The sequence below is a fragment of the Oryctolagus cuniculus genome, chromosome 17 (assembly GCF_964237555.1).
Source record: "Oryctolagus cuniculus chromosome 17, mOryCun1.1, whole genome shotgun sequence".
In the NCBI taxonomy this organism is placed as follows: Eukaryota; Metazoa; Chordata; class Mammalia; order Lagomorpha; family Leporidae; genus Oryctolagus; species Oryctolagus cuniculus.
In genome coordinates, this window is record NC_091448.1 from 43,511,093 (window position 1) to 43,535,904 (window position 24,812).

Here is a 24,812-nt window from a genome sequence, read left to right on the forward strand (position 1 = left end):
CAGCCGAGACTCAAACAAGCTCCCACAAGGGATGCCAACACTGAAGTCGGTGGCTTTACCGCTACGCCACAGCACCGACCCCCAAAACAGATCTCTGAATGCTTCCCCAGTACTCTTGCTTTAGTGTGGCCACTCCAACAGACAGGGAGCTCACTCCCCCAAGACACAAAGCTATCGCTGAGCACTACTGCTCTCTTCCTTCTCCCTGCTGCCTCAGCTGAGCCCATTCAGCAGCTCTGGCAGAAGCCTGCCTTTAAACACGAATGCTAATGCACGCCCTGGGGGCCAGCAGGAATGACTCACCCACGTGGGAGACCTGGATGAAGACCCCAGCTCTGTTTTCACCTCTCTCAGCCCCAGAGGGAAGCATCTGGGGAGTGAGGCAGCAGGGAGGAGCGCTTCTGTTTCTGTCCAATAATTTTTTTAAGTGACTAAGGGTAACACACACACAAACGCCGCCAGAAGGGATCTACCATCACTTTTCAGTTGCTGGTTGAGGGGAGCAGCTGGCTGGAAAGCCTGGGCACGGGCCATTCTCAACTGCAGGGTAGGGGCGACTCCTAGTGGCCATGGAGATGACAGCCATCATCAGCCCGGTTGGCAGTGGAGACAGCAGCCATCGAGCGCTTACTTTGTTCATGATCCAGTCGGCATCTTCAATAGCTCTTTTAATAATCTGCTGGATTCTCTCAGGGCTGTCTTCATCTGAATGAACCCGGAAACTCTGGCAGTAAAAGCATAAAGAAAGATGAGCAGGCCAGATTCACAGGGCCAGCAGCTGCCGAGCATGAGCCACGGGGCCAGGTACACTGCCTGGCCTTTCAACTCGGCATCCTGCTAATCCTCCATGCACAGCTAGGGCTCTCACACTTAGAGATGAGAGGCAGAGGCTCAGGAATCCCAGCGGGCTGCTAAGCAACCGCTTCTGAGCTGCGCCGTCTCTGACTGCAAAGCTCACACCCCTGCCAGCAGGGCAGTTGTGAGAAGGAGGCCTGGCCCCTGAGTTCCCCCAGTCACGCTGGGCCCAAGAGGAAATTTCCACCACTGGGTCTAATTTGCTCCTCACAGGAAGCTGCACGGGCTCTGCAATGGTGAGGAGCAGGGCTTCTCTCGGCCCAGCTGAAACAGCCTTGCAGAGGAGGGGAGGGAACAGGAGGGGAGGTGACTCTGGGAAACTCAGCCAGGCCCAATCCAGAGCATGAACTGCAGGCAGCTTTTTCTGTTTTAACTTTATTTATTTGAGAGACAGGCAAACAGATCTTCCATCTGCTGGTCCACTCTCCAAAAGCCTGCATTGGCCCAGATGAGACCTGGCTGAAGCCACAAGGCACCAACTCCGTCCAGGTCTCCCACATGGGTGACAGGAAACCAACTTCTTAAGCCATCACTGTCGTCTCCAAGGATCTGCATTAGCTGGACGCTGGAATTGGGGTGGAGCTGGGACTCAAAACCAGGGATGTGGGAGTCCTAACCACTAAGCCAAACGCCTGTCCCTGCTGTTGGCTTCTGACCAGATGTTCACCTGAGAAGCAATCGGAGATTCAGGTGCATTTATGCTGTGCTCAGGGACCTCCAAAAAGATAAGAACCTCCCTCCGTGTCACTGACAACCCCATACCCCTCCTGCTCCTCTGTAGGAGCCACCTCAGCACCCACCTGTGGGAAGCCCTCTCCAACTCCCCGACAGAGCTAACTGCTCCATTCTCCCGGCTCCCACACTCCTCTGTTGCTACCTGGTTGTTTTTCTTTTTTTTTTTTTTTTTTTTTTTTTTTTTTTTTTTTTTTTTTTTGATAGGCAGAGTGGGCAGTGAGAGAGAGACAGAGAGAGAAAGGTCTTCCTTTGCCGTTGGTTCACCCTCCAATGGCCGCCGCTGCAGCCAGCGCACCGCGCTGATCCGATGGCAGGAGCCAGGATCCAGGTGCTTTTCCTGGTCTCCCATGGGGTGCAGGGCCCAAGCACCTGGGCCATCCTCCACTGCACTCCCTGGCCATAGCAGAGAGCTGGCCTGGAAGAGGGGCAACCAGGACAGAATCCGGTGCCCCGACCAGGACTAGAACCCGGTGTGCCGGCGCCGCAAGGTGGAGGATTAGCCTATTGAGCCACGGCGCTGGCTCTGTTTTTTTTTTTCAATACCTGCTACGCCACAGCGCCGGCCCCTATATTTCCATGAATTCTCATTTTAACTTCATTTGGAAATGACTTCTAGCTTATAAAAAGTCTGCAAGAGTAATCCAAGAATTCACCACCAGGAGCAGGTATGCAGTGCAGTGCCTGAGCTGCCACCTGGGACAACCCACGTGCTGTAACAGAGCACCTGGTTCAGGACCCCGCTACTCTGCTTCCCATCCAGCTTCCTGCTAATGCACCCTGGGAGGCAGGATGGCTGCAGCGCCTGGGTAACCACCACCACCCATGTGAGAGACCCTGACGGAGTTCTTGGCTCCTGGCCTCAGCCTGGCCCAGCCCTGGCTGTTGCAGGCATTCAGAAAGTGAACCTGTGGACAGAAGATCTCTATCTCTGTCTTTCAAATAAAATGAAAAAACTTAAAAAAAAAAAATCCACTAACAGAATCACCAATTGTTAACATGTTGCCACATTTGCTTTATCTTTCTCTCTTTTTATCATTAAGTGTAAGGTTTTCTTCAGAGGCATTTAAAGGTGAGTCGCAGCCCTGATGCCCTGAAACCCTTCCACACATACCTCCTCCAGGCAAGGACGTTCTCTTACAGAACCAGCAGAATGACACGCGGGTATAATGCTGTAATCTAACCTCATGCATTGCTCCAGTATGTCCTTCCCAGCGATTTGTTTTTCTCATCCAGCTTCCAGAGCTGTCACAGCTCTTTACTCCCTTTTAATCCAGAGCAGCTCCTCTGCCTTCCTTTGTGTTTGGTGACACTGACACTTGTGATGGAAACAGGCCAGGTAGTGATGCGACAGACAGCCCGCAGGCTGGGTTTCCCTGATGTTTACTCACCAGGCTGTACGGCACTGGCTGGGATGCCTGCCACAGGAAGTTGTGTCCATGCTCTGTTGTGTTTGTCCACTGAGCTGCCTGCCTTATGCAGACCCTAGCGAGAGGCTGGGAGATACATGATGCTTCAGTGACAGACAGGAGCTGGGCTGCCCAGCAAGGGTTTCCTGTGGCTCTTCCCAAACCGTCGCCTCCCCACTACCACCTACAGTCTACACTATACCTCGGCCCTGGCCTCCGACCCCTTATGAGGCCCCCATGAGAGGAAGCGCCCTCACCCCAGCCCCAGCGTACCCTGCTCTCACCTGCCTGATAGCATGTTTGTAATGCTCCTGGATGCCCTTGGTTGGCAGCTGTTGGCAACAGCGCAGCAAGTATCGGTAGAGCTGCAGCGGCCTCTGGACCAGCTCTGCCCCTGGGAGTGGGGCCATCTGGGAAGACCCTTGTCCCTGGAAAAAACAGAGCACTGTTTGTCAGGCATCAGACCAAGTTCCGGCGCCCCAGGTCCCAGCCCTCTGAGAAGCAGGTCTGATGCAGTCCAGTGGCCGTCAGGAGCCTCCTCCGTGGAACCTGCCCCAGAGCCTGGGGCTAGGTGTTCAGCCCTGATGAGGCCCAGCCCAGAGCAGACCTGCTAGGACCAAGGGCAAGCATGGAGGGAGATACCTCAGCTCTGGAGTCTTTTTTCTGGAGCTCTACTCCAGGGACTGGGTGGCAGGTGGCACTGGCAGGCAGAACTGGCATAAGGGCACTGGTGGCAATCATGGAGAGACCAACAGGCAATGGAATGCCCATAGGTATGAGCAGGGCTACCCTCAGCTATAGCATTACCTTATTAAAAACACAGTCTTAGGCCCACCCAGACCTCCTACAGCAAAGGTGGGGAGCCTTTTATCTGCAGGTCCATGATATTTACAGCATCATTCATAGGCCATACAAAATTATCAACTGAAGAATTAGTCTTTCGGTGCCAGTGCTGCGGCATAGCAAGTTAAACCTCCACCTGAGGCGCCAGCATCCCATATGGACCTGGCTGCTCCTCTTCTGATCCAGCTTTCTGCTAGGAGCCCGGAAAGGCAGTGGAAGATGGCTCAGGCCCTTGAGCCCCCACATCCGTGCCGAAGACCAGGAAAAAGTTCCTGGCTCCTAGCTTCAGATCAGCCCGGCTCCGGCCATTATGGCCATTTGGAGAGTGAACCAGCAGATGGAAGACCTTTCTGTCTCCCTATCTCTGTAACTCTGCCCCTCAAATAAATTTTTAAAAATCTTTTAAAAAGGGGGGGGTAGTTAGCCTGCTGTGGATTTATTGAATTTCCAGTCCCTCCTGTGGTTGCCTTGGCAGGGCCAGACCACATGATCTCAGGGGCCTTCTGCAGCCCACAGGCTGGACGTTCCCACCCCTGTCCTACAGCATGCTAATGAGCTGCCCAGCAGAACTGCAGGCACACCAGAGTTCGAGGAGTAGGTGCATGTGGGACCCCAGTGCATGGGTCTTCATATTTACTGTGTGTTAGTCACAAGAATAACAATGGGCACTTATTCTGTTCTTATCACTCTATGTGTGATTAATGTACACAGAGAAAACTAGGCACAGAGAGGTCTGATAACCTGCCCAGGATCACACAGCTGACAGAGGTAGAAACATCTGAACCCTTACAGTCTGACTCCAGGGCCCATTAAAAAAAAAAAAAATGGAGGGGCTGGCACTGTGGCGCAGTGGGTTAATGCCCTGGCCTGAAGCGCCGACATCCCATATGGGCGCAGGGTCTAGTCCCGGCTGCTCCTCTTCCAATCCAGCTCTCTGCTATGGCCTGGGAAAGCAGTAGAATGTCCCAAGTCCTTGGGCCCCTGCACCTGCATGGAAGACCCGGAAGAAGCTCCTGGCTCCGGATTGGCGCAGCTCCAGCCGTTGCGGCCATCTGGGGAGTGAACCATCGAATGGAAGACTTCTCTCTGCCTCTCCTCTCTCTGTGTAACTCCGACTTTAAAATAAATAAATAAATCTTTAAAAATAAACAATTAACACTCTTTAAAAATTTCTTTTAAAAATGGAGCGGTATTGTGGCACGGCAGGCTGGAGCATGGTGACATTCCACATCACAGTGCAGGTTTGAGTCCTTGCTGCTCTGTTTCCAACCCAATTTTCTGCTGATGTGCCTGGAAAGGCAGCGGAGGACAGCTCAAGTACCTGATTGGGCTCCTGCCACCCATGTGGGAAACCAGGATGAAGTTTCTGGCTCCTGGCTTTGGCCCAGCCCAGAATTTGGGCAGTGAACCAGATGACCAGATAGAGGATCTCTGTGTGTCTTTCTCTATCTCCTTCCTCTGTCAGTCTTTCAGATAAGTAAATAACTCTTTTTTAAAAAGTATATTGAGGTATGTAGGGGTCTATAAACAATTTATGGAAAATTCATCTTATGAAAAAACTATACAAGGATTTCAAATTTTTTGCCCCAGGGGCAGGCATTTGATTCAGTGGTTGTCACCACTGGAGACCCCCACATTCCGTATCAGACGGAGTTCAGGTTCAAGTTCTAGCTACTCCACTTCTGACCCAGCTTCTTGCTAATGTGCATTCTGGGAGGCAGTAGGTGATGACTCAAGTACTTAGATCCCTGCCAGCCACATGTGAGATGAGACAGAGTCCCAGGTTCCTGGCTGCTACAGGAAGTGAACTTGGGGAGTGAACCAGTGGATAGAAGATCTCTCTTTCAAATAAAATGAAAATAAATTTTTAAAAATTAAAAATTTTTATGCCAAAATAAACATATTTTAATTCCAATTTTTTTATTTTTTTTACAGGCAGAGTTAGACAGTGAGAGAGACAGAGAGAAAGGTCTTCCTTCCGTTGGTTCACTCCTCAAATGTTTGCTACGGCCGGCGCACTGCGCTGGTCTGAAGCCAGGAGCCAGGTGCTTCCTCCTGGTCTCCCATACGGGTGCAGGGCCCAAGCACTTGGGCCATCCTCTACTGCCCTCCCGGGCCACAGCAGAGAGCTGGACTGAAGAGGAGCAACTGGGACAGAATCTGGTGCCCCAACTGGGACTAGAACCCAGGGTGCCAGCGCCACAGGCGGAGGATTAGTCTAGTGAGCCACGGCGCCGGCCTTAATTCCAATTTTTAAAAAAGATTTATTAATTGAAAGTCAGACTTAGAGGGGGAGACAAAGAAAGAGAGAGATCTCCCATCTGCCACTTCAGTCCACAGATGCCTGCGACAACCAGGGCTGGGCCATGCTTAAGCCAGAAACCCAGAACTCCATCAGGTTTCCCACCTTGGGTGACAGGGGCCCAGGCACCTGAGTCATCATCTACTACCTCCCCGATGTACGAGCAGGAAGCTGAATCTGAACTGGAGCGCTGGAACGCTAACCAGAACTCTGATGCGGAATTCTAGCATCGCAAGTGGCAGCTTAACCCGCTATGCCACAATCTGATGGTGTTGGGATACGTGCACATCTGAGAAACTGTCGCCCTCATCAAGAGTAAACCCCTGTGGCCCTCAAAAGTTACCTCGCGCTTCTTTGTGGTCCTTCCCTCGGCCCTCCCCACTTCCCCACCCCCAAGCAACCACTCATCTGCCTTCTGTCATTTCTAGGGTTCTGCATAAGCAGAATTGTAGAGTAGGCTCTCTGTCTGCAGAGTCCATATTTCTACCCTCTGGATCACAGCAGCTCTCTCCTCAGAACCCACAGCTCTTTTTTGAAGGGAACTATGAGAGTACAGGATGTAAGGACTTGTTAAGCCTTGGCCTGCCCCTCTCTGTGCTACTTGCCCGTAGGCCCCTGCCTGAACCTCTGCCCTCGCATCCTGTGTGGGGCCCCTGCCTCCAGCCTGTCACTCCAGTCTCCTCCACACTCAGGGACCAGTACCCTGGCACATCCCAGATCCCCCAAACCACCAGTGCATCACCCCAGTACTCTTGCACTTGCAGTTGCTGGAGTATGGAGCTCCCTTTCCATCCCATCCTCATGAGGAACCCCGTTCATTCTTCTCCATCCAGCTCAGGGTCACTCCTCCAGGAAGCCTTCCTTACTGCCCCTCCCAAGGACAGAGGGACCCACTCTGTCCTTTGTGGGGCTGCCATGCTCTGTTCCTGGTGCCAAACAGTGCTTCCCACACCGGCAGGGGTCCCTCTGTTCCCAAGCCTGAGGGTCTCCCCAGGCATGGCAGGCTTCATAGTTTACCAGAGAAGCTGTTCTCTCCTCTGGTACAGACTTCCTGCGTTCCAGATGAAAGAGCTAAAAGACAGATGAGGCGACTGGCTCTAGTTTTTTAAGTCACATAAAAAGAGAAAGACAATCCCCTGCCTTCACACCAAGGGAACAGAATGCTCCACCTCTCGGACGCCTTTAAACCACACAAGGAAACTCATCAGGCCACTGTTTCAGAAGCTCTGGCCTCCTGGTCCCACACCACCACCCAACCGCCTCCACAGGTCCCTTTGCCCTTGCTCCTGGTTCTCTGGGCTCTGGCTCCACGCCCTCAATCATTCTCCCTCTGGTAACAGTCTCTGGGCCACTCCAGCTGGCCCCTCCCCCAGTCTCAGCTCTCACCAATCACAGCCCTGCACCCACACTGGCCCACAGATGGGCACATGATGCAGCAGGCTGGTCCAATCAGAGCAAATCTCAGCACCTCTACAGGAGCAAGGAAAAGGATCCCAGCTCTTTCCCCTAGACTCTGTGCCAAGAGGACCTGCTCCTCTTGTGCCATGAAGCCATGCTGCCTCTTCTCGAAGCCAGAGGCTGCAGCCACAAAGCAGAAGGCAGGGCTGCGTGCCTGAAGAATGCACTGACACTTAAAACCAGCCCCAGCCCTGACCTCTCAATGCTCTGGGCCAACTCATCCTCTCTTGCCAGTGGCTTGGGTTTGCTGTTTTGTCACCTGTAACCCAGACCTGGTGGACAGATCTGAACTCCCCAATTCTACTTTCATGATGAGCTCCAATGGTTCCAGCTCTAAGGGTGAGTCTAACGGGATGGAGCCCCTCAAGGTCCTCCTGCTAGGAACTGTCAACCTTCCGGGCCGACGAGACATCTGTTTGCCCAGGCAACGAGGAGATCCCATCCCCGGCGGCCAAGATCTTCAAGGGCGACCACCGAGGACATACCACCGAAGTCCCCCACCTGATGGGCAGACTCCACTGGCAGGCTTCCCCAAACTATAAAAAGTGCTAATCAAATATTGTAAAATGCTAGTCGTGTAACAGATGGTTACCATCTGCAGTCCTCAAAATTAACATTTGGAAAGAGCATAACTCCTTTTCGTTATTTAAAAATCCAAGCAATACTTAGTAACCAACCCAGCAAGTATGGGCGGCAGATTATTTTCAGCTCAATTATAAGACTTAGTCATTCTCAGTAATAACTAGTGAAGAATACATGTGTGGGTCCACTTAAAAGAGCTCAACTAAAAATGTTTTAATTTAATTTAAAGTGTGGGTTTGCTATTATTTAAGGGGCAACGAATCTCACAGCATCATTGCAAAAACTGTGGCGAGCCCCCTGGTCCTGGCAGTGCTCGCTTCACTTACCCTGCCCTGCCCGCCGGCCTTCACCGGGGCTCCCACTCCTGCCTCGCCCGCGCTCCCCGCCTCTGTAACGGCACCTCCATCCTCCCGGGCAATCCAACTAAAATCATCAGGCAACCTGGGCCCGTCCCTTTCCCTCAATCCCAGGCCACTGGTTTCTAAGTCCTTTGAAATCCCACTTTGGAAGGCCACTCCTCTCAACCCCACGCACACTGCTGGCTCCGATGCCTGTCGCTTCTCACTGGGACAGTCGCAGCAGCCTACCTGCACTTCCTGTCTTCCGAGCTGCTCCACTCCAATCTACTCTCCACCCAGCAGCCTGGGTGGATCTTTGTGAAATCTAATTCTCAGGGTACCCTGCCCCCTCCTAAAAGCCCTAAGACCCACCCCTATCTTCACCATTCCGAGCAACTTTTCCCAAAATGTGGGACAAATGCCTGAAATTATTGTCGGCAATATACAGACAACATATTTTTACTGTGATGGTTTTATATTTATTTTCATGTTTCGCCCATGTGAGGAGGCTTCTACTGAGATACGAACTCCTGGTCAGCCTGGCCCAGTCCTGGCTGTTGCAGGAATCTGGGGAGTGAACTAATGGATGGAAGCACTCGCTTGCTTGCTTGATCTCTCTCTCTCTCTCTCTCTCTCTCTCTCTCTCTCTCTCCCCCCCCCCATCTCTCCTGTCTCTATCACTCTTTCAAATAAGCAAAAATAGTAAAAGTTAAGAGATTTATGAAGAATTAGAATTAAAAGATAAATGGGTGGGGCTAGCATTGTGGTACAATGGGTTAAAACCACGGTCTGCAGCGCCAGAATCCAATACTGGCATGGGTTCGAGTCCCAGCTGCTCCACTTACAACCCATCTCCCTGCTAATGCATCTGGGAAAGCAGCGGAAGATGGCCCAAGTCCTTAGGCCCCTGTACCCACGTGAGAGACCCATAAGAAGTTCCTGGCTCCTGGCTTCAGCCTGGCCCAGCCAGGTAATTGCAGCCATTGGGAAGTAGACCAGTGGGTGTAAGACCTCTCTGTGTGTCTCTCCTTCTCTAACTATTTCAAATAAATAAATAAATCTAAAAAGGGGGGGGGGGGGGGCAAGTACTGTAGCATAGTAGGTTAAGCTACACTTGGATATATCCATATCAGAGTGCTTGGTTCAAGGCCCAGCTACTCCGCACTTTCTTTCTTTCTTATTTTTTTAAAGATTTATTTATTTATTTGAAAGTCAGAGTTATACAGAGAAAGAAGGAGAGGCAGAGAGAAAGAAAGAGATCTTCCATATGCTGGCTCAACTCCCCAACTGGCAGCAATGACTGGAGCTGTGCCAATCCAAAGCCAGGAGCCAGGAGCCAGGAGCCTCCTCCGGGTCTCCCACGCGGGTGCAGGGGCCCAACTACCTGGGCCATCCTCCACTGCTCTCCCAGGCCATAGCAGAGAGCTGGACTGGAAGTGGAGCAGCTGGGACTTGAACTGCCGCCCACACGGGATGCCGGCACTGCAGGTGGTGGCCCTACCCACTATGCCACAGCACCGGCTCCTGCACTTTCTTGTTTTAAAGATTTATTTACTTATTTGAAAGGCAGAATTATAGAGAGGCAGAGGCAGAGAGAGATCTTCCCATCTGATGGTTCACTTCCCAAATGGCTGCAATGGCCAAAGCTGGGCTGATCTGAACCCAGGAGCTTCTCCGGGTCTCCCACGTGTGTGCAGGGGCCCAAACACTTGGGCCATGTTCTGCTGCTTTCCCAGGTGCATTAGCAGGGAGCTGGATCAGAAGTGGAACAGCCAGGACTTGAACCAGCATCCATATGGGATGTCGACACTGCAGGGGGTGGCTTAACCCACTATGCCACAGTGCCAGCCCCTACTCTGCACTTTCAATACAGCTTCTTCCTAATATGCCTGGGAGGCAGCAGGTGATGGTCCCCATTCTTGGGTTCCTGACATCCATGTGGAAACCTGCATAGAGTTCCAGGCTTCTGGCTTCAGCTTGACTATTGCAGGCATTTGGAGAATGAACCAGCAGATGGAAGATATGGGAAAATGCCCTGATTCTTAGGAGACGCAAGCAGAGGTGTTCCAAGGTGATGTGACAACAGGGCTGCAACTCACTTTCAAATAGTTTAGCCAAAGACAACACAGAGAAGGAAGTGAGGAAGATTTAAAAAAAAAATGAGGCAAAATGTTAAGATCGTGCTCGGATGACAGGTGGGAGGAGTGGACGTGATGCTGTAATCTCAACTTCTGTATCTTTGGAAATGTTTTATGAAAGGTCACCTTACAAACCCCCCTGGCAGGGAGGGAGCCATCCTGCCTTCCTCCCTCAACAGGGAATGTGGGGGCACCTCTTTTCCTTCCACTGAAGTGTCAGAGGTCCCTCTGGTCCTGAGCTACATCTGTCACTACTGTAAAATCAGACTCCCTGGTCTGAGCTCTGCCCTTGGGCCTAAGTCTTCCTCACCCTACCTCCACGTCCAGTTTCTCATTATTCCAAGTTAACTTTCCTTCGCCCTCACAGCCTCTAGGAAGCACTCTCATCCCCTCAAAGTTTCTCCACACGACTCATCCTCCTTGGGAAGTGCCCCCAACACCAACAGCTTGGCTGCATCTCACCGATTCCAGAGATTCCACTGGCAGTGGCATTGCACTTCTTTTGACCAGGAATTCATGAAATGCATTCAGACTGCATTCCCTGCTTGGGCCCTCCTGCAGCCTGGCATTCCCCTCGCCTTGTGGGATGGGGGAGGGGGCACCCCACAACCGCCAACTACTCTCAAGTCTGTTTCTCCACTCTGTATTTTATTAGGTCAGTCCAGAGTCACAATGTGCCACCACCTTTGGGGCACCTGATTTTCACCCAACTCAAGTCAACCCAACAAAGGCACAGAAACAATCACCTCCCACGGACAAACAGGCTATGAAGAGAAAGATCAGCTCTGAACGCCTCAAGCATCCGTCGCATGTGCAGCACCATTCAGCACGCGGCGCTCGGGCGGGAGTATGGATTCAGCCCTGGGACCGCAGAGATGAACGGCCTGCTGCACCCAGCTCTGCCCCCAGAGCCTTCTCAAAGCTGATGGCAGGGCTCCCGGCAGGGGAGGAGAGCTTGGCGTATGTCATCTCGTATAATTCCCACAACCACATTACAGTGTGGTGTCATTAGCCCATTTTACAGACGAGGAAACTGAGGCGCTGAGAGGTTAAGTCACTTGCCAAAGCCTACAGAGCTAACACATGGAAGACAGGAACCAGAGCTAGGTCTACTTGATTCCAAAGCACATGCCCTTACTTGTCTTGTGACATCACTTGCTTATGTCTACATCCGAGCCAGCCATAAAGTACGCGGAAGATTAGAGCTAAGGACCCCACAAAGAACATTCCCAGGGCCCACGCAGGACGGGGTTCAAACATCCGTAACAGCCTATTATCTGCTACTTCTCATTCTTCCCCACAAAACCTTGTTCTATGCCTTCCAGAGACGCAGGATACCACCTAAAGCTTCCCCTGCATAGAGATGAAAAGAAAGTCACCACACTGATATCAATGACTCAGGTAAAGGAAAGGACAACTAAAGAAATGCTAAAAAATTTTTTTCAAAAAGGTCTTATGAAATCCAAAAGTGAATATAACAGAATAAAGTAAAAAAGAGAAGATAAAGCCACAAAGGGAATTTCTTAGGAGCCGAGTGGTACAGCTACCCAGAAATGGGCCTCCAGTCCCATTTAACTCCATGGCTTCTTCCAAAACCTGTGTCCTGACACAGGGCACCTAAAAATAAGTAGGGAAGAGTCAGATATTAAAAAGAAATGGAACTGCAGAAAATAACCAGAAATCATGCCCTACAGAACGTTGGTGCAAGCTATATTAAGCCTGCACAGGCCACTTTTAAAATATGCAATCACTCTTCTTGATGGAAAAAGTAGAAAAATAAGAACGGGGGGTTTTGCTCCCTGCCCAGCCCAATCCGGGGCCGCATCCAACAGGTGTGCTGTCTGCCAAGCCACAAACGGGGCCTCCTGCAGTCCCTCTCCCAAGCTGGCCTCTCCCCCTGGCTCTCCAGTCCCCCATACCACTATTATCAGCCCCCATCAGCTCCACTGGCACCACTTCTGTTCCCAGCCTTGTACCATGCCTTGCTCAGACTATCCATACACCTCCTTGGCAGCCTCTCTCCCTCCAGTTCCACCCAAGGACATGTCCTATGAAACACTGCATAGACGACGACAGGTAATCGGGTCACTCTCCTTTGAAGTCTCTGAGAAGAGTTCTGTACCAATGGCTTCTGAAATCCAACCCACCTTCTCTCATCAGTCTCACCCCTGGCCTCCCTTCCCACACTTCCTGAATCTTAGCCACGTACTAAATTTGGAGATAAGTTCCTGGACATTGGGATCAGACAGTCTGGGTTCAATCCTGGCTCCCTCCCTTGGTGGGAGTGGAATCCTAAACGAGTGTTTTGACTCCTACCTTGCAGTCTGTTTCCATCTGTTAATGGGGCTCCGACAGCACTTTCTCCAGGGCACTTGTGCTAATGCTCTTTAAGCACCTAGTGCAGCAGCACCTAGCACACACCACGTGCTGAGCGGCTACTGCTCCTGTGACTGTCACCTCCAGAATGTGCTGCGCTCCCTTACCTCCAGTTCCCATCTACCCCAAGGACTCCTCCGTGTCCTGAAACATCCAGCTCCCGTCACTTCCTGGAGACGTTGGGCTCATGCTGTTTGCGCCCTTCAAGCAACAGTGTGATGGAAGCACACAGAGCAAGTCCTGGAGACAAGGACCCTAGCTGAGGAGCTGCCTTTGCGGTTCACCAGCTGCGTGACTTCTGACCTCTGCTTTCTCCCCTGCAAACTGAAGGACACCTCAAAGACCCAGCAAGCTCATCCAAGGAGAGTGTCCGGCACAAAGGCGGCGCATGCTTGAACAACACCGCCCTCTTTCCCAATTTACCCGGCTGTGGTGTTTCTCGCCCACTCTAAGCTTCTGGGAGATGGAGACTGGACTACAGCAGCCATACCCCACAATTAACAATGCTCGGACTATAATGAGGCTGAACCCGTGTCGTATAAAGGCTGGATCCAGCTTCTTGTTTGTTCCCCTCAGTCCAAGCTGCCCTTGCCTGTACTTTACCAAAAGGAATTTGCTGAAATGAGTGAGAGGTATAAAGTTTCTAATCACCAGACCCAAGGAGTCATCAGCTTCTCCAATAGATAAGAACCTTGATGGCTAGTAACACCCTGGGGTGGTTTGCGTAGGGGAATTCCAGGTCCCAGCAGAATCTAACTGCCATCCAGGTAGCCCACAGACCAACTGGAACCCACCTGGCTACCATAAATTCCCTAAAGAACACAACATCACTGGCCAATCAAAGGGAGGTCAGGAGCACCAGTGACCAACCAGGAAGCCCCAATTTCAATCTATATCACCCCTAACTCCTTGGGGAGCCTGGGAATTAAGCGATGGCTGCCCGGTCCATTGCTCTGCACTTTGTAATAAATACCTCCTTTCTTCCACCACCCCATTGTCAGAGACCGGCTTTTCTGCATACTGAGCAAGAGAATCCAGTTTGGGGGATCTCCAGTAACCCCCCCACACACACACACAACTAGCTTGGAGGGCTGTTTTGCAACAGCTGGTGACCACGAAAGGACTTCAGTCTTGAGCGGGCATCTCACTGGTGGCACATTGGCCCCTGGCCTGCAGTCACCCTGGAAGCTGTCCAGCAGCTGCCTGAGCACTTGTCTCAGGGACAGTTCCAAATAGCTGACTGCTGACCAGGCGTCACCGGCCTAAGACGTTTGGCCTGAAGTCTCGAGAAGACATCTTCGGTGAGTAGAGAGCTTGACCACGCCAATGCAAGGTACATTCTTTTGTGCTAATTTGGTTCAGCTGTGACTGGACACTGGGTTTGAAGGGACTTTTCCCTCCTTGGAGCTGGAAGAAGTGCTGTCCCAGAGATGGCTTTATAACCTGCTGACCCCATCTGTAACCTGAATTCTTTGCAACAGGCCCAGCCCAGACAAATAGGCTATCAGAGCTGTATTCCACCTTGTAGCCCTTTAGGCTATATTCTGCAGAACTGGGAAACTTAGTTCTGAGCCCACAAGAAAGAAAAAGACGGTATTTTTCTGTAACACAGCCTGGCTTCAGTATCCTCTCAGACCTGGGAAATAGTGGCCAGGGACTAGATCCCTGGATTATGCTACTATCTCCCAGCTTGAATTATTCTGTGAGAAAGAGGGAAAATGCTACACAACCTCCTATGTGTAGGTTTTTGTTACTCTATCAGAGTGAACCAACACACAGAAAGTGCAATATGCCAAGAATACTGGTTCAGAACAGAATCTTCCCCAGGAAAAGGGCATGAGGGCATCCCCTGACTCTCGGGACCAGAGGATGAGGTGCTAACCCACCAGATAACACTCTTCTGCCCCTCCATGGCCATACGGGGAGCAGGATGACGGGGCTGAGTGTGCTGCAGAGCTGGGGCTGTTGGACGAGCCAACCCTGAAGGCCTCCCCAGCCAGTCCAGAGTCAGTCAGCCATGGGCTGCCCCATAGTTAGCACTGAGGTGACTGGAGGAGGAAAGGTCACACGCCCAGCAGGGCACTAAATCTGGTCAGAGAGCCACTGTGGTGAGGCAGCACAATCCCCACTGTGCCTCATCCCCTTTGGAGGAATAAACAAGCAAGGCCAGGTGCTGGGCTGTATTTGGGTGCACCCTCGGTTCCTAACCTCTGATCTGCACAACTGGAGGAATAACATCCCCTCGTGTCAGGATGACTCAAAACAGATGAAAGAGTTATCCTCCTCCATTTTCACTACTCACAGTCCTGACTGGGCAGATGTCCAGTACTTGTTAATGACGACGGGTGGTCACTGAACAGGCATGGGCAGCACCCAGGCACACGGTCATGACTGCAGGTGACACCGCGGCCTGCTGCTCCACCTCACTGCTCAGAACGGAAATATGAATGCCCCACCAGGTAAACACCACACAGAACGCTACAGACATTGTATTGTACTGTGCTAGGCCTAAGACATGATGTGCCAAAACAGCACAGCTTCAACCAAGCACAGGAAGTACAGCAAAAGCCACAGGAAAGCCTCTGCGTTTCTGGAAAGAATTTACAAAGCCTGTTGGCAGTATACAGATGTGGACCCAGGTGACCCTGGGGACTTTACATTGGTCAACCAGACCTTTGTTTCACAGAGTGCCCCTGATACCAAAGGAACTTGCAGAAAATAGAAAGTACCGTTAGCCTCCCCGCCAGCAGGCCTATGCTCTCCAAGCTGATTCAGCACACTGAAGAACCCATTCTGGATATACCTGAAGATGTGGTAGGCCGGCACCGCGGCTCACTGGGCTAATCCTCCGCCTAGCGGCGCCGGCACACCAGGTTCTAGTCCCGGTCGGGGTGCCGGATTCTGTCCCGGTTGCCCCTCTTCCAGGCCAGCCCTCTGCTGTGGCCAGGGAGTGCAGTGGAGGATGGCCCAGGTGCTTGGGCCCTGCACCCCATGGGAGACCAGGAAAAGCACCTGGCTCCTGGCTCCTGCCATCGGATCAGCGCGGTGCGCCGGCCGCAGCGCGCCGGCCGCAGCGCGCCGGCCGCGGCGGCCATTGGAGGGTGAACCAACGGCAAAGGAAGACCTTTCTCTCTGTCTCTCTCTCTCACTGTCCACTCTGCCTGTCAAAAAAAAATAAAATAAAAAAAATAAAAAAATAAAAAAATAAAAAAAAGATGTGGCGGTGCAGATAAATCTGGGAGTATGGGCCGATGGGCGGCTGGAAAGAGCATGGACTGCCGCCATCCCTAGTAGGGTGAGGGTGAAGCAGGGTGCAAGGACTCCCAGAGTAAGACAGCGTCTCCTAAGGGAACACGCAAGAAGGGGAATACAACACTTGACTGCAGCCTTCCTGGGATAGATTCATCCGCCCCTGCCGGGCTCCCTCTAACTCTCCTATCTTGCCTGCCAAGAAGCCAGGAACGGATGAGCACTGTTTCATTCGAGATTTGAGGGCTGGGAATTAGGTGACCCCATGGTCCAAAATCCTCATACTCTACTAACTACGCTGTCTGGGAACTTCCAGTGAATCACTGTCAGACTTAAGGGATGCACTCTTTTTTTTTTTTTTTTTTTTTTTTTTTTTTTTTGACAGGCAGAGTGGACAGTGAGAGAGAGAGACAGAGAGAAAGGTCTTCCTTTGCCATTAGTTCACCCTCCAATGGCCGCCACGGCCGGCGCGCTGCGGCCGGCGCACCGCGCTGATCCGATGGCAGGAGCCAGGAGCCAGGTGCTTTTCCTGGTCTCCCATGGGGTGCAGGGCCCAAGCACCTGGGCCATCCTCCACTGCACTCCCCGGGCCACAGCAGAGAGCTGGCCTGGAAGAGGGGCAACCGGGACAGAATCCGGCGCCCCGACCGGGACTAGAACCTGGTGTGCCGGCGCCGCTAGGCGGAGGATTAGCCTAGTGAGCCGCGGCGCCGGCAGGGATGCACTCTTTTGTGCACTTCTGGACCCTGAGTCCTGAGAGATCTTTGCCTGCGAATGGGAAGAGCCAGAGGCTAAGACGAAAGAGCAATATTTCTGGACACCTCTGCCCCAAGGCTTCACAACCTCCCCCGCCAAGGACTTAGAGAACTCCAACTTCAAGCAGGGCGTTCCTTTAATATGTAGATAACATCCTGATAGCAAGTACCTCCAAAGGCAGCTCAGACACTGTGACTACTCTGAACAACCTGGCAGGAGAGGTTAAGACGCGTTACAGAAAATGGCTCAACTCTCCCAGCCCTTAGTAAAATACTTAGGTTTTGAATTAACACACGGCCAAAGAAATTTACTTCTAGACGGGTGGGAAGCAGCTGCCCATGAAGCCATCCCTACTACCAAGAGACAACCATGGGGTCTGCTGGCAATGGCTGGCTTTTGCCAGCACTGGGTACCCAATTTTTAACTAACTGTGAAACCTCAGAAAGAGGCCTTTAAAGGACCTGATAGTGAGTTAGTGCAGAACGGGGAATGTCAGAGAGCCTTCCAGAATGTAAAAGATGGATTCGATGGCACCAGCACTGGGGCTGCAAGACTTGAGGAAGCCACTTGATCTCTTCATGCATGAGAGGCAAGGAGTAGGACTGGGAGTGTTAACTCAGGTCTGTGAAGGATAAAATGTGTGGTGGTGTACTTCTGAAAGAATCTCGACAGTGTCACCCAAGGCTGGAGGTTGTGAGAGAGCAGCAGCAGCCACCTGTGACACACTAGCGGACGCAGGGATGGTGGCGCTGGCAGCCCACCACCACCCGCGTGCTGCCACTCATAGAAAAGAACCGAGGCTACTGGCTCACTTCTGGCCGCCTGGGGAAATACCAAGCCACACTGCTTGATAACCCAAATGTTATGCTAAAAACGATATCATCTCTAAATCCAGCAACCCTGCTCCCAGAGCCCTCTGGGAACCTGTGCATGACTGTTTACAAATGACTGAACAAATGTATCCCAGCAGGCCAGACCTGACCCATGTCCCCTGGGAGGCTCCGGACCTGCAACTTTCCACAGGTGAAAGCAGCTTTGCGGACCAGGGAAATCGGAGCGCTGGCCACACAGTGGGGACAATTCAGAATACTCTGGAAGCAGAAGCAAAAGGCTGAACCCGGAGCCCTCACCCATGCCTTCCGCCTTGCAAGAGGTGAGAAGATCAACATTTACACTACCTCGAAACATGCCTTTTCTGGATTGCACGCCCACGGGCTATTTGGAAGGAAAGAGGACTGTTGACTTCAGGAAGGAAAGAAACCGAACATGCTCCAGAAACCTCAAAGATGCTAAAGGCAGTGCAGGAGTCGAGGGAGGCAGCGGTTACACGCTGTCCTGGACACTCGCCTGAGGAAATAACGGAGCGGACCAGGTAGCAAAGGGAGCCTTCAGTGATGGCTCTTACTCCACACACAGGTCTCACTCAGTTCAAGCCAGACTACTCCCTGAGGGACCTCCCACGGTCCTGGGAATGAGGTTTGGATCCTACCTATCTAAAACCCGATCCCTGGCTGGTAAATGATCAAGGAGTAATTTCGGTGCCTGAGCACCTGAAAAAGGACAAACTGAAACTCACACATCAAAGCAGCCACTCTGGACGAGATGCAATCCTCCAGTGGATTCAGAAATATGTAACTGGCCCAGATATGCAGAGAACCATACAGAGAATTATACGAGCCAAGCTAGGAGAGATGATCCAGGAGCAGCCTGGAAATAGACTTTCCTGTAATGCCAACGGCAAAAGGAAACCGCGGGGTTTAGTCAGTGATGCTGGATACCTTCACTGATCAGTGGAGCTCACCCTTGTCACTCAGAAAAGGCAGCAGAAGTGACTAAGTTTTTGTGAAGAGCAGTGATCTCCAGATTTGGATTGCCTCTCAATTCCAAGTGATCATGGAAGTGCCTTCATAGCTAGTATCACACAAGCAGCATCCAGTTAGGAGTTCACTGGAACCTGTATGCTCCTGGAGACCTCAGTCAACAGGGAAGACTGAAAAAATGAACTACAATGAGAAAAGGATGATAGCTAATGTGTCAGGAAACCAGCTTGACTTGGGATACGGTTCTACTGGTTGCACTGCTCAGAGTCCAGGTGGGCCCTCCAAGCACGCTTCCACTGAGCCCCTCCAAGTTACTAGATTGGGGACCCTTCCTCTGCGTCCAGTGGCCCCAGCAAACAACCTCATTTAAAACTGAAAGAGTCGGACACTGTTAGGTAAGTACAGTGCCCGGACTGCTCCTTCACATCACTCATTCATCTGCCTCTAACAGTTTGCTTTACTGTACAAATGTTCCCTTTCATCGCTTATACCCAGAGGCTGGGTCCTCCTCAAGACTGGGAAAGAGACCCGGCCCAAGGGCCAGCTTCAGCCTCAGTGGACAGTCGTTAGGAGGTGCTACTTGTAACTCATTTGTGAAATTGGTGGGGGTCAAATCATGAACCCACCACAGCCTGTCTGAGCAGTACCAGATCCCACAGGTCCCAACCAGCCTGACTAGGGGAAGGAAGAATGACCCAGCAACCAACACTGACGTGAGCCTGGAAGGCAGGCATGGGAATGCGAGCACGCTGCTGCCTCCGCTGCGGTGCAATGGTGATGCACCTGCAAAACAAAGCTGTGCTCAGGCCGGCCAAGCCTATTACTATGCAGGGGATCTCCTCAGCTGAGCCAGGACTAGGAACTTTCTAGAAAGAAATGCTTGCACCTTTGCTCCTCTAATCCTGAGAACACCCCACTGGGCTCCATCAACAATAGAAGTCCCAATTCCCTCAGGACTGAAAAGTAACAAGAAATGAGAGGGCTGAGACTGAATCCCTATAATGCAAAGGCTGCACCCAGCCTCTTGCTTGTCCCCCCTAGCCCAAGGTGTCCTTGCCTGTACCTTATCAGAATTCACTTAACTGAAGGAGAGGTATAACTGGCCCTGCAAGATTCTAATCGCCAGACCCAAGGAGTCATTAGCTTCTCCAATAGATAAGAACCTTGATGCCCAGTAACACCCTGGGGTGGTTTGTGTAGGGGAATTCCAGGCCCTGCAAGTAACCCCCAGACCAACTGGAGCCTGCGGGGCCATCATAAAAATTCCCCGAAGAGCACGGCATCACCACCGCCCAAGGGAAGGACACAAGCACCACTGACCAACCAGGAACTGATCACAAGTCTCAGTCCCCATTTCTATCTGTAAGATCCTTCACCCCAGGACCTGCACTGTGGCACAGCAGGTTAACTTACCACCTGTGATGCCAGCTTCCCATGATCCAGCTCCCTGCTAATGCTCCCGGGAAAGCAACTGAAGATGGCCCAAGTACCTGGTCCCTTGCCACCCATGTGGGAGATCTAGATGAAGTTCTAGGCTCCTGGCTTTGGCCTGGCCCAGGCCTGACCGTTGTGACCATTTGGGGAGTGAACCAGCAGACAGATCTCTCCTTTCCACTGTAACACTGTTTTTCAAATAACTAAATCTTCAAACAAACCAAAACCTTCACCCCTAACTCCTCAGGGAGCCTGGGAATTAAGCAATAGCTGTCCACCTCTTCTTCCACCACCCCATTGTCAGAGATTGGCTTTGCGTTGGGGGTTCTAGAGCAGCTCCCCTAATTAGCTTTGACTTGGGGGGGGGCTGTTCTTCAACAGTAACAGAAGGTCAACACTCACTCACTGATCTCCACTGACCAGCAGGGAAACCAAAGCCCAGAGGAGAGTAACCGCCCTGCAGTCCAGAGCCAGCAGGTGGCAGAGACAGGTTAAAAGGATCTAAACTCTCTGCTCTTTCTATCACACCTTTCAAAGGCTAAGGAGCCAACCTGAACATCACATTGCTCAGCCCAATCCACCTGGCGTCTTTGCTGGATGAACATGACCGTGGTGAGCTATGCCACTCAAAGCAACCCAGAAATCATGCAAAATGGAAACACGCATCTGAGCAGGGCGACTAGTAAGCGGAAGGAATCATGCTGGCTTTAGACTGTACCCACCCACAGGTTATAACACTCCATGTTGTTCGAGGGTGAAAGAAGGGGCCACACACTGGGCTGAGTGCTTCCCAGGGGCTACTGAGGCCACACCCTGACCATGCCCACATCCCAGAGGAAGAGGCCTGCAGCTGAAGGTCACAGAACAAGGTGAGCCACAGAAGGGCTTTGGAACCGGGGACAAGCTTCCAAGTGCCAAGTTCCTTCTGGATACACGGAGGGCGCATCTGAGAAGACGGCTGAGCTGAGAACTTCCTGCTCCCTCTGGCTCCTCACCGGGCCTCCCACACCAGCCACATGGCTCTCTCCCCTCCAAGCCTCTGGATCTCATGGAGACCTTGGTTGACGCCACGGTAGACCCTGCTGTTTTTCTTCACGCAGTCTGCACCCCCTGACACGTATCTAGCTGTTTCTGTTTGTCATTCCCTGGCAGGCAAGCCTTACAACAGCAGGGCGCTTACCTTGTTCAGCACTGTATCCCTGGTACGGTACAGTGCCTGAACCACAGCAGGCCCGCATGCCAGATGAACTATTCATCTGTGAAGGGCCAGGGCTGTGGCACAGCGGGTTAAAGCCCTGGCCTGAAGCGCCGGCATCCCATATGGGCGCCGGTTCTAGTCCTGGCTGCTCCTCTTCCCATCCAGCTCTCTTTCTGCTATGGCCTGGGAAAGCAGTAGAAGATGGCCCAAGTCCTTGTGCCCCTGCACCCACGTGGGAGATCCAGAAGAAGCTCCTGGCTCCTGGCTTCGGATGGGCGCAGCTCTGGCCATTGCAGCCATCTAGAGAGTGAACCAGCAGATGGAAGACCTCTCTCTCTCTCTCTGTCTCTACCTCTCTCTGTAACTCTGCCTTTCAAATAAATAAAATAAATCTTTAAAAAAAAATAAAAGAAATATTCATCTGTGCACCAATAGGGAGCCAGGCTCGATACATACAGAAACAAGCACACGGGGCAACTCCTGGCCCCACGGAACTGACAAAACTAACAGGACACGATAATGAAAACCTACTGTCTGGGGCCGCCACTGTGGCGAAGCAGGTAAAGCTGCCGCTTGCAGTGGCTCCATATGGGCGCCAGTTCGAGTCCCAGCTGCTCCATTTCCAATTCAGCTCTCTGCTGTGGCCTGGGAAAGCAGAAGATGGCCCAAGTCCTTGGGCCCCTGCACCCACATGGGAGACCAGAGGAAGCTCCTGGCTTTTGCTTGGCCCAGTCCTGGTCATCGCAGCCATTTGAGTAGTGAACCAGTGGATTGAAGAGAGCTCTCTATCTATATATATTTCCTTCTCTCTCAGTAACTCTTCCTTTCAAATAAATCATAAATCTTAAAAAACAAATCACAAAGTGGCTCGAGGGGTTCTCCAGTTAGTCAAGGGTCAGAGCTGGTTTCTTGAGAAAGGGACACTCAATCTGAGGTCAAAGGTGAGTGTTGATGGCAGAGGGTGGTAGAGGAAGCAGAGAGCAGCCTGGGGCCCAAGGGAGGAAGGGAAGCCCACAGCAGCCCAGTAGGACTGGACACATCCAGAAAGCTCTGGAAGGTGGAGTTAAGATTAGTCCTAAGGCTCATGGAGTGATCAATGAATAAAGGAAATTCAGTATGCTCAAACTATAGAATATTATCCTGCAATAAAAATGATGGGTGAACCTTGGAAACACGCTAAGGGAATAAAGCCAGCCAAGGGGCTACGGAAGGCAAGACCCACTTAAATGTACTGTCCAGAAGGGGCAAACCTACGGACAGAAAATACAGCAGGGGTGGCCTAGGCCGGGGCGGGGGAGGCTCAAGCAGGCGGGTACTGAAAGCATTCTGAGATTGAGTAGGGCGAGGGGCGAATACACCACAAAGTACAGGCTGCGGGTCACCTGTGTGCTACGAGGGGCCAAAGCCATAAAACCCTTACGGAGAACTCCCACAACAAGGGTCCACCCTAAGAGGTAAGAGGTTTCAACCACGGAGTGACTCCCCCGACTGGGCGTCCCGCCAACCGAGCGGCCGTGGGGTGCAGGTCGGGGTCGCGGCTCCAGAGTAAAACCAGCAGCTGCGGCGGCCCCGCTGCTGGGCGGCCTGGAGAGCCCCGGGGCTCCCTCGGGCCCACGCCGGCGCCCTCCCGTCGTCGGCCTTCTCTGCAACCCCCGAGGCCTGCGACACACAGCCCCTGCCCTGCCGCTGAGCCAGGCCGGCGGGGAGGGAGAGCAGGCGGCGGGGATCGCCCCCAGCACTTTTCAAAGCCCCAGGAGCTCTGCCAACCCCACACTCCCAGGCCGCGCCCGCCGCCGGAGAAGCTCCGGCCGCCACTGCCCCCGCCCCCGCCCTCGGCCTGCGCGCCGCGGCTCACCCGCCTCCACTGCGGACGGCAGCCCCAGACGCCGCGGCCGCGGCGGCGACCAGTGCGCCTGCGCCCCGCGAGCCGGCGCAGCACCGCCCCCGCCTGGCGCCTGCGCCCGGAGCGCCCTCTGCCGGCCACGCGCGGGACTCGGGGTCCTACTGGGTGCCCGCTCTCTGATCCGACCCCACCCGATTGAAAATGAAAGCCTTTCCGGCTAAAAGCCTTCCTCACCTTAAGTCCCCCGCTCTTTCTTCCGCCTGTTGCTGTCCCGGATGTAAGCCCTGAATGCAAGCTGAATATGGATGGCGCTAAGATTTGGGGAGTGTTCAAGTTTCATGAAAAGGCTTGTTGAAGGACTTTTCCTAAACCTCTCCTGTTGATGACAGGAATTAACGTTTGGATGAGAATCTGCGTTTTGAGTCTTTTTATGAAATTGCAGCCCCATAACACCTGTCAAAAGAATAAATATGACAGTAATAGGCATGCTTCCTTTCAGATCCATCTATAACGATAATTGAGGAAAAGAATACCGAATTTAAACTCAGAGCCACTGCCAGTATCACTCTTTGAAAATGAAATAATGCTGTTTCATTAAATAGGCTCTTCCCCGCTCTCTAATGTTTAAAGCCAAAGTGCTTCTCTGAATTGATTTAAGTACAAGTTTTATAACCTGAAAGAAACAGAGATGAGTTTTTATCCGGAGACAAGCGCCCTGTTCGGTGATGCCGCTCATCTCCTTTGCTGAAGTCTAACAGGGAGTGAGACTGTTAATGGGTGAGATTGCTTCTTCTAGGGCTCTCTTCTCTAGGGCTTTTTAAACACATTTGGAATGAAAAGGCTGATTTCCTTACACAGAATCCATGTGCATTTGACTTAACAGAACAACTTCCCATCTTTTTTTTTTTTTTTTTTTTTTTTTGAAAAGGACAGTATTGCTCCTGGTAGCACCTGGGAATAGGTTTTTCTCTTCTGAGCAGGGGCTGTTTCTTCAAAGCCGTGTTTTTTGGTCTTGCCATTTTTGTTGTTGTTGTTTCTCTTAGCCATTCGAATTTTCATTTTTTTTCACCTTCCCCTAACATACTAGACTGGATCCAAATCAGATGGGGGGGGGTCCTCCCCTGAAATATTCAGATATTTGTTTCCATTTATTTTCAGTTTGTAGACTTGGGTAAAATACATCTGAGAGATAGGATTGTACCCTTCTACATCAACCCTTTATTTACACATGCAGAATCAGGGGCACATCATTATTTTAGGCCCAATCAATAAATCATTAAGCTTTTAAAACCCTTCTTAGGACAACCTGCAGTTATGTTATCCACTGCTTCGTTCAGCCTTAGGATCACTGAATATTTTTTAATACATTCACGGCCTGCTCTCTGGTCCCGTCTCCCCACTTTGTTCCTAGATCGCTGTGTTCCTGCATCAGAAGCTTAGGTCCCATAAAATAGCCAAGGTGCAAGCCGTCCCTTTGTC

At 52.0% G+C, this 24,812-nt stretch overlaps 1 protein-coding gene across 13 annotated transcripts in view; it reads right to left on the reverse strand.

Annotated features, from left to right (window-relative positions):
• The window catches only part of LYRM9 (LYR motif containing 9), a 103,016-nt gene extending 79,552 nt beyond the window's left edge, over nt 1-23,464 (reverse strand). For 3 of the 13 annotated variants that reach the window (XM_070061107.1, XM_070061105.1, XM_070061109.1), the window contains exons 1-5: nt 23,346-23,398; nt 4,827-4,954; nt 3,281-3,424; nt 2,979-3,083; nt 632-724 (exon numbers count right to left, since the gene is read on the reverse strand). In XM_070061107.1, coding sequence (XP_069917208.1) covers nt 632-724; nt 2,979-3,083; nt 3,281-3,424; nt 4,827-4,907 — 423 coding nt within the window. In that variant the 5' untranslated portion in view covers nt 4,908-4,954; nt 23,346-23,398. Of the gene's footprint in view, nt 1-631; nt 725-2,978; nt 3,084-3,280; nt 3,425-4,826; nt 4,955-23,345 lie in introns of all 13 variants that reach the window. The other 10 variants (XR_007911257.2, XM_017349076.3, XR_011383604.1 and 7 more) reach the window with 9 other exon arrangements.
• Nucleotides 23,465-24,812: the final 1,348 nt, after the last annotated feature.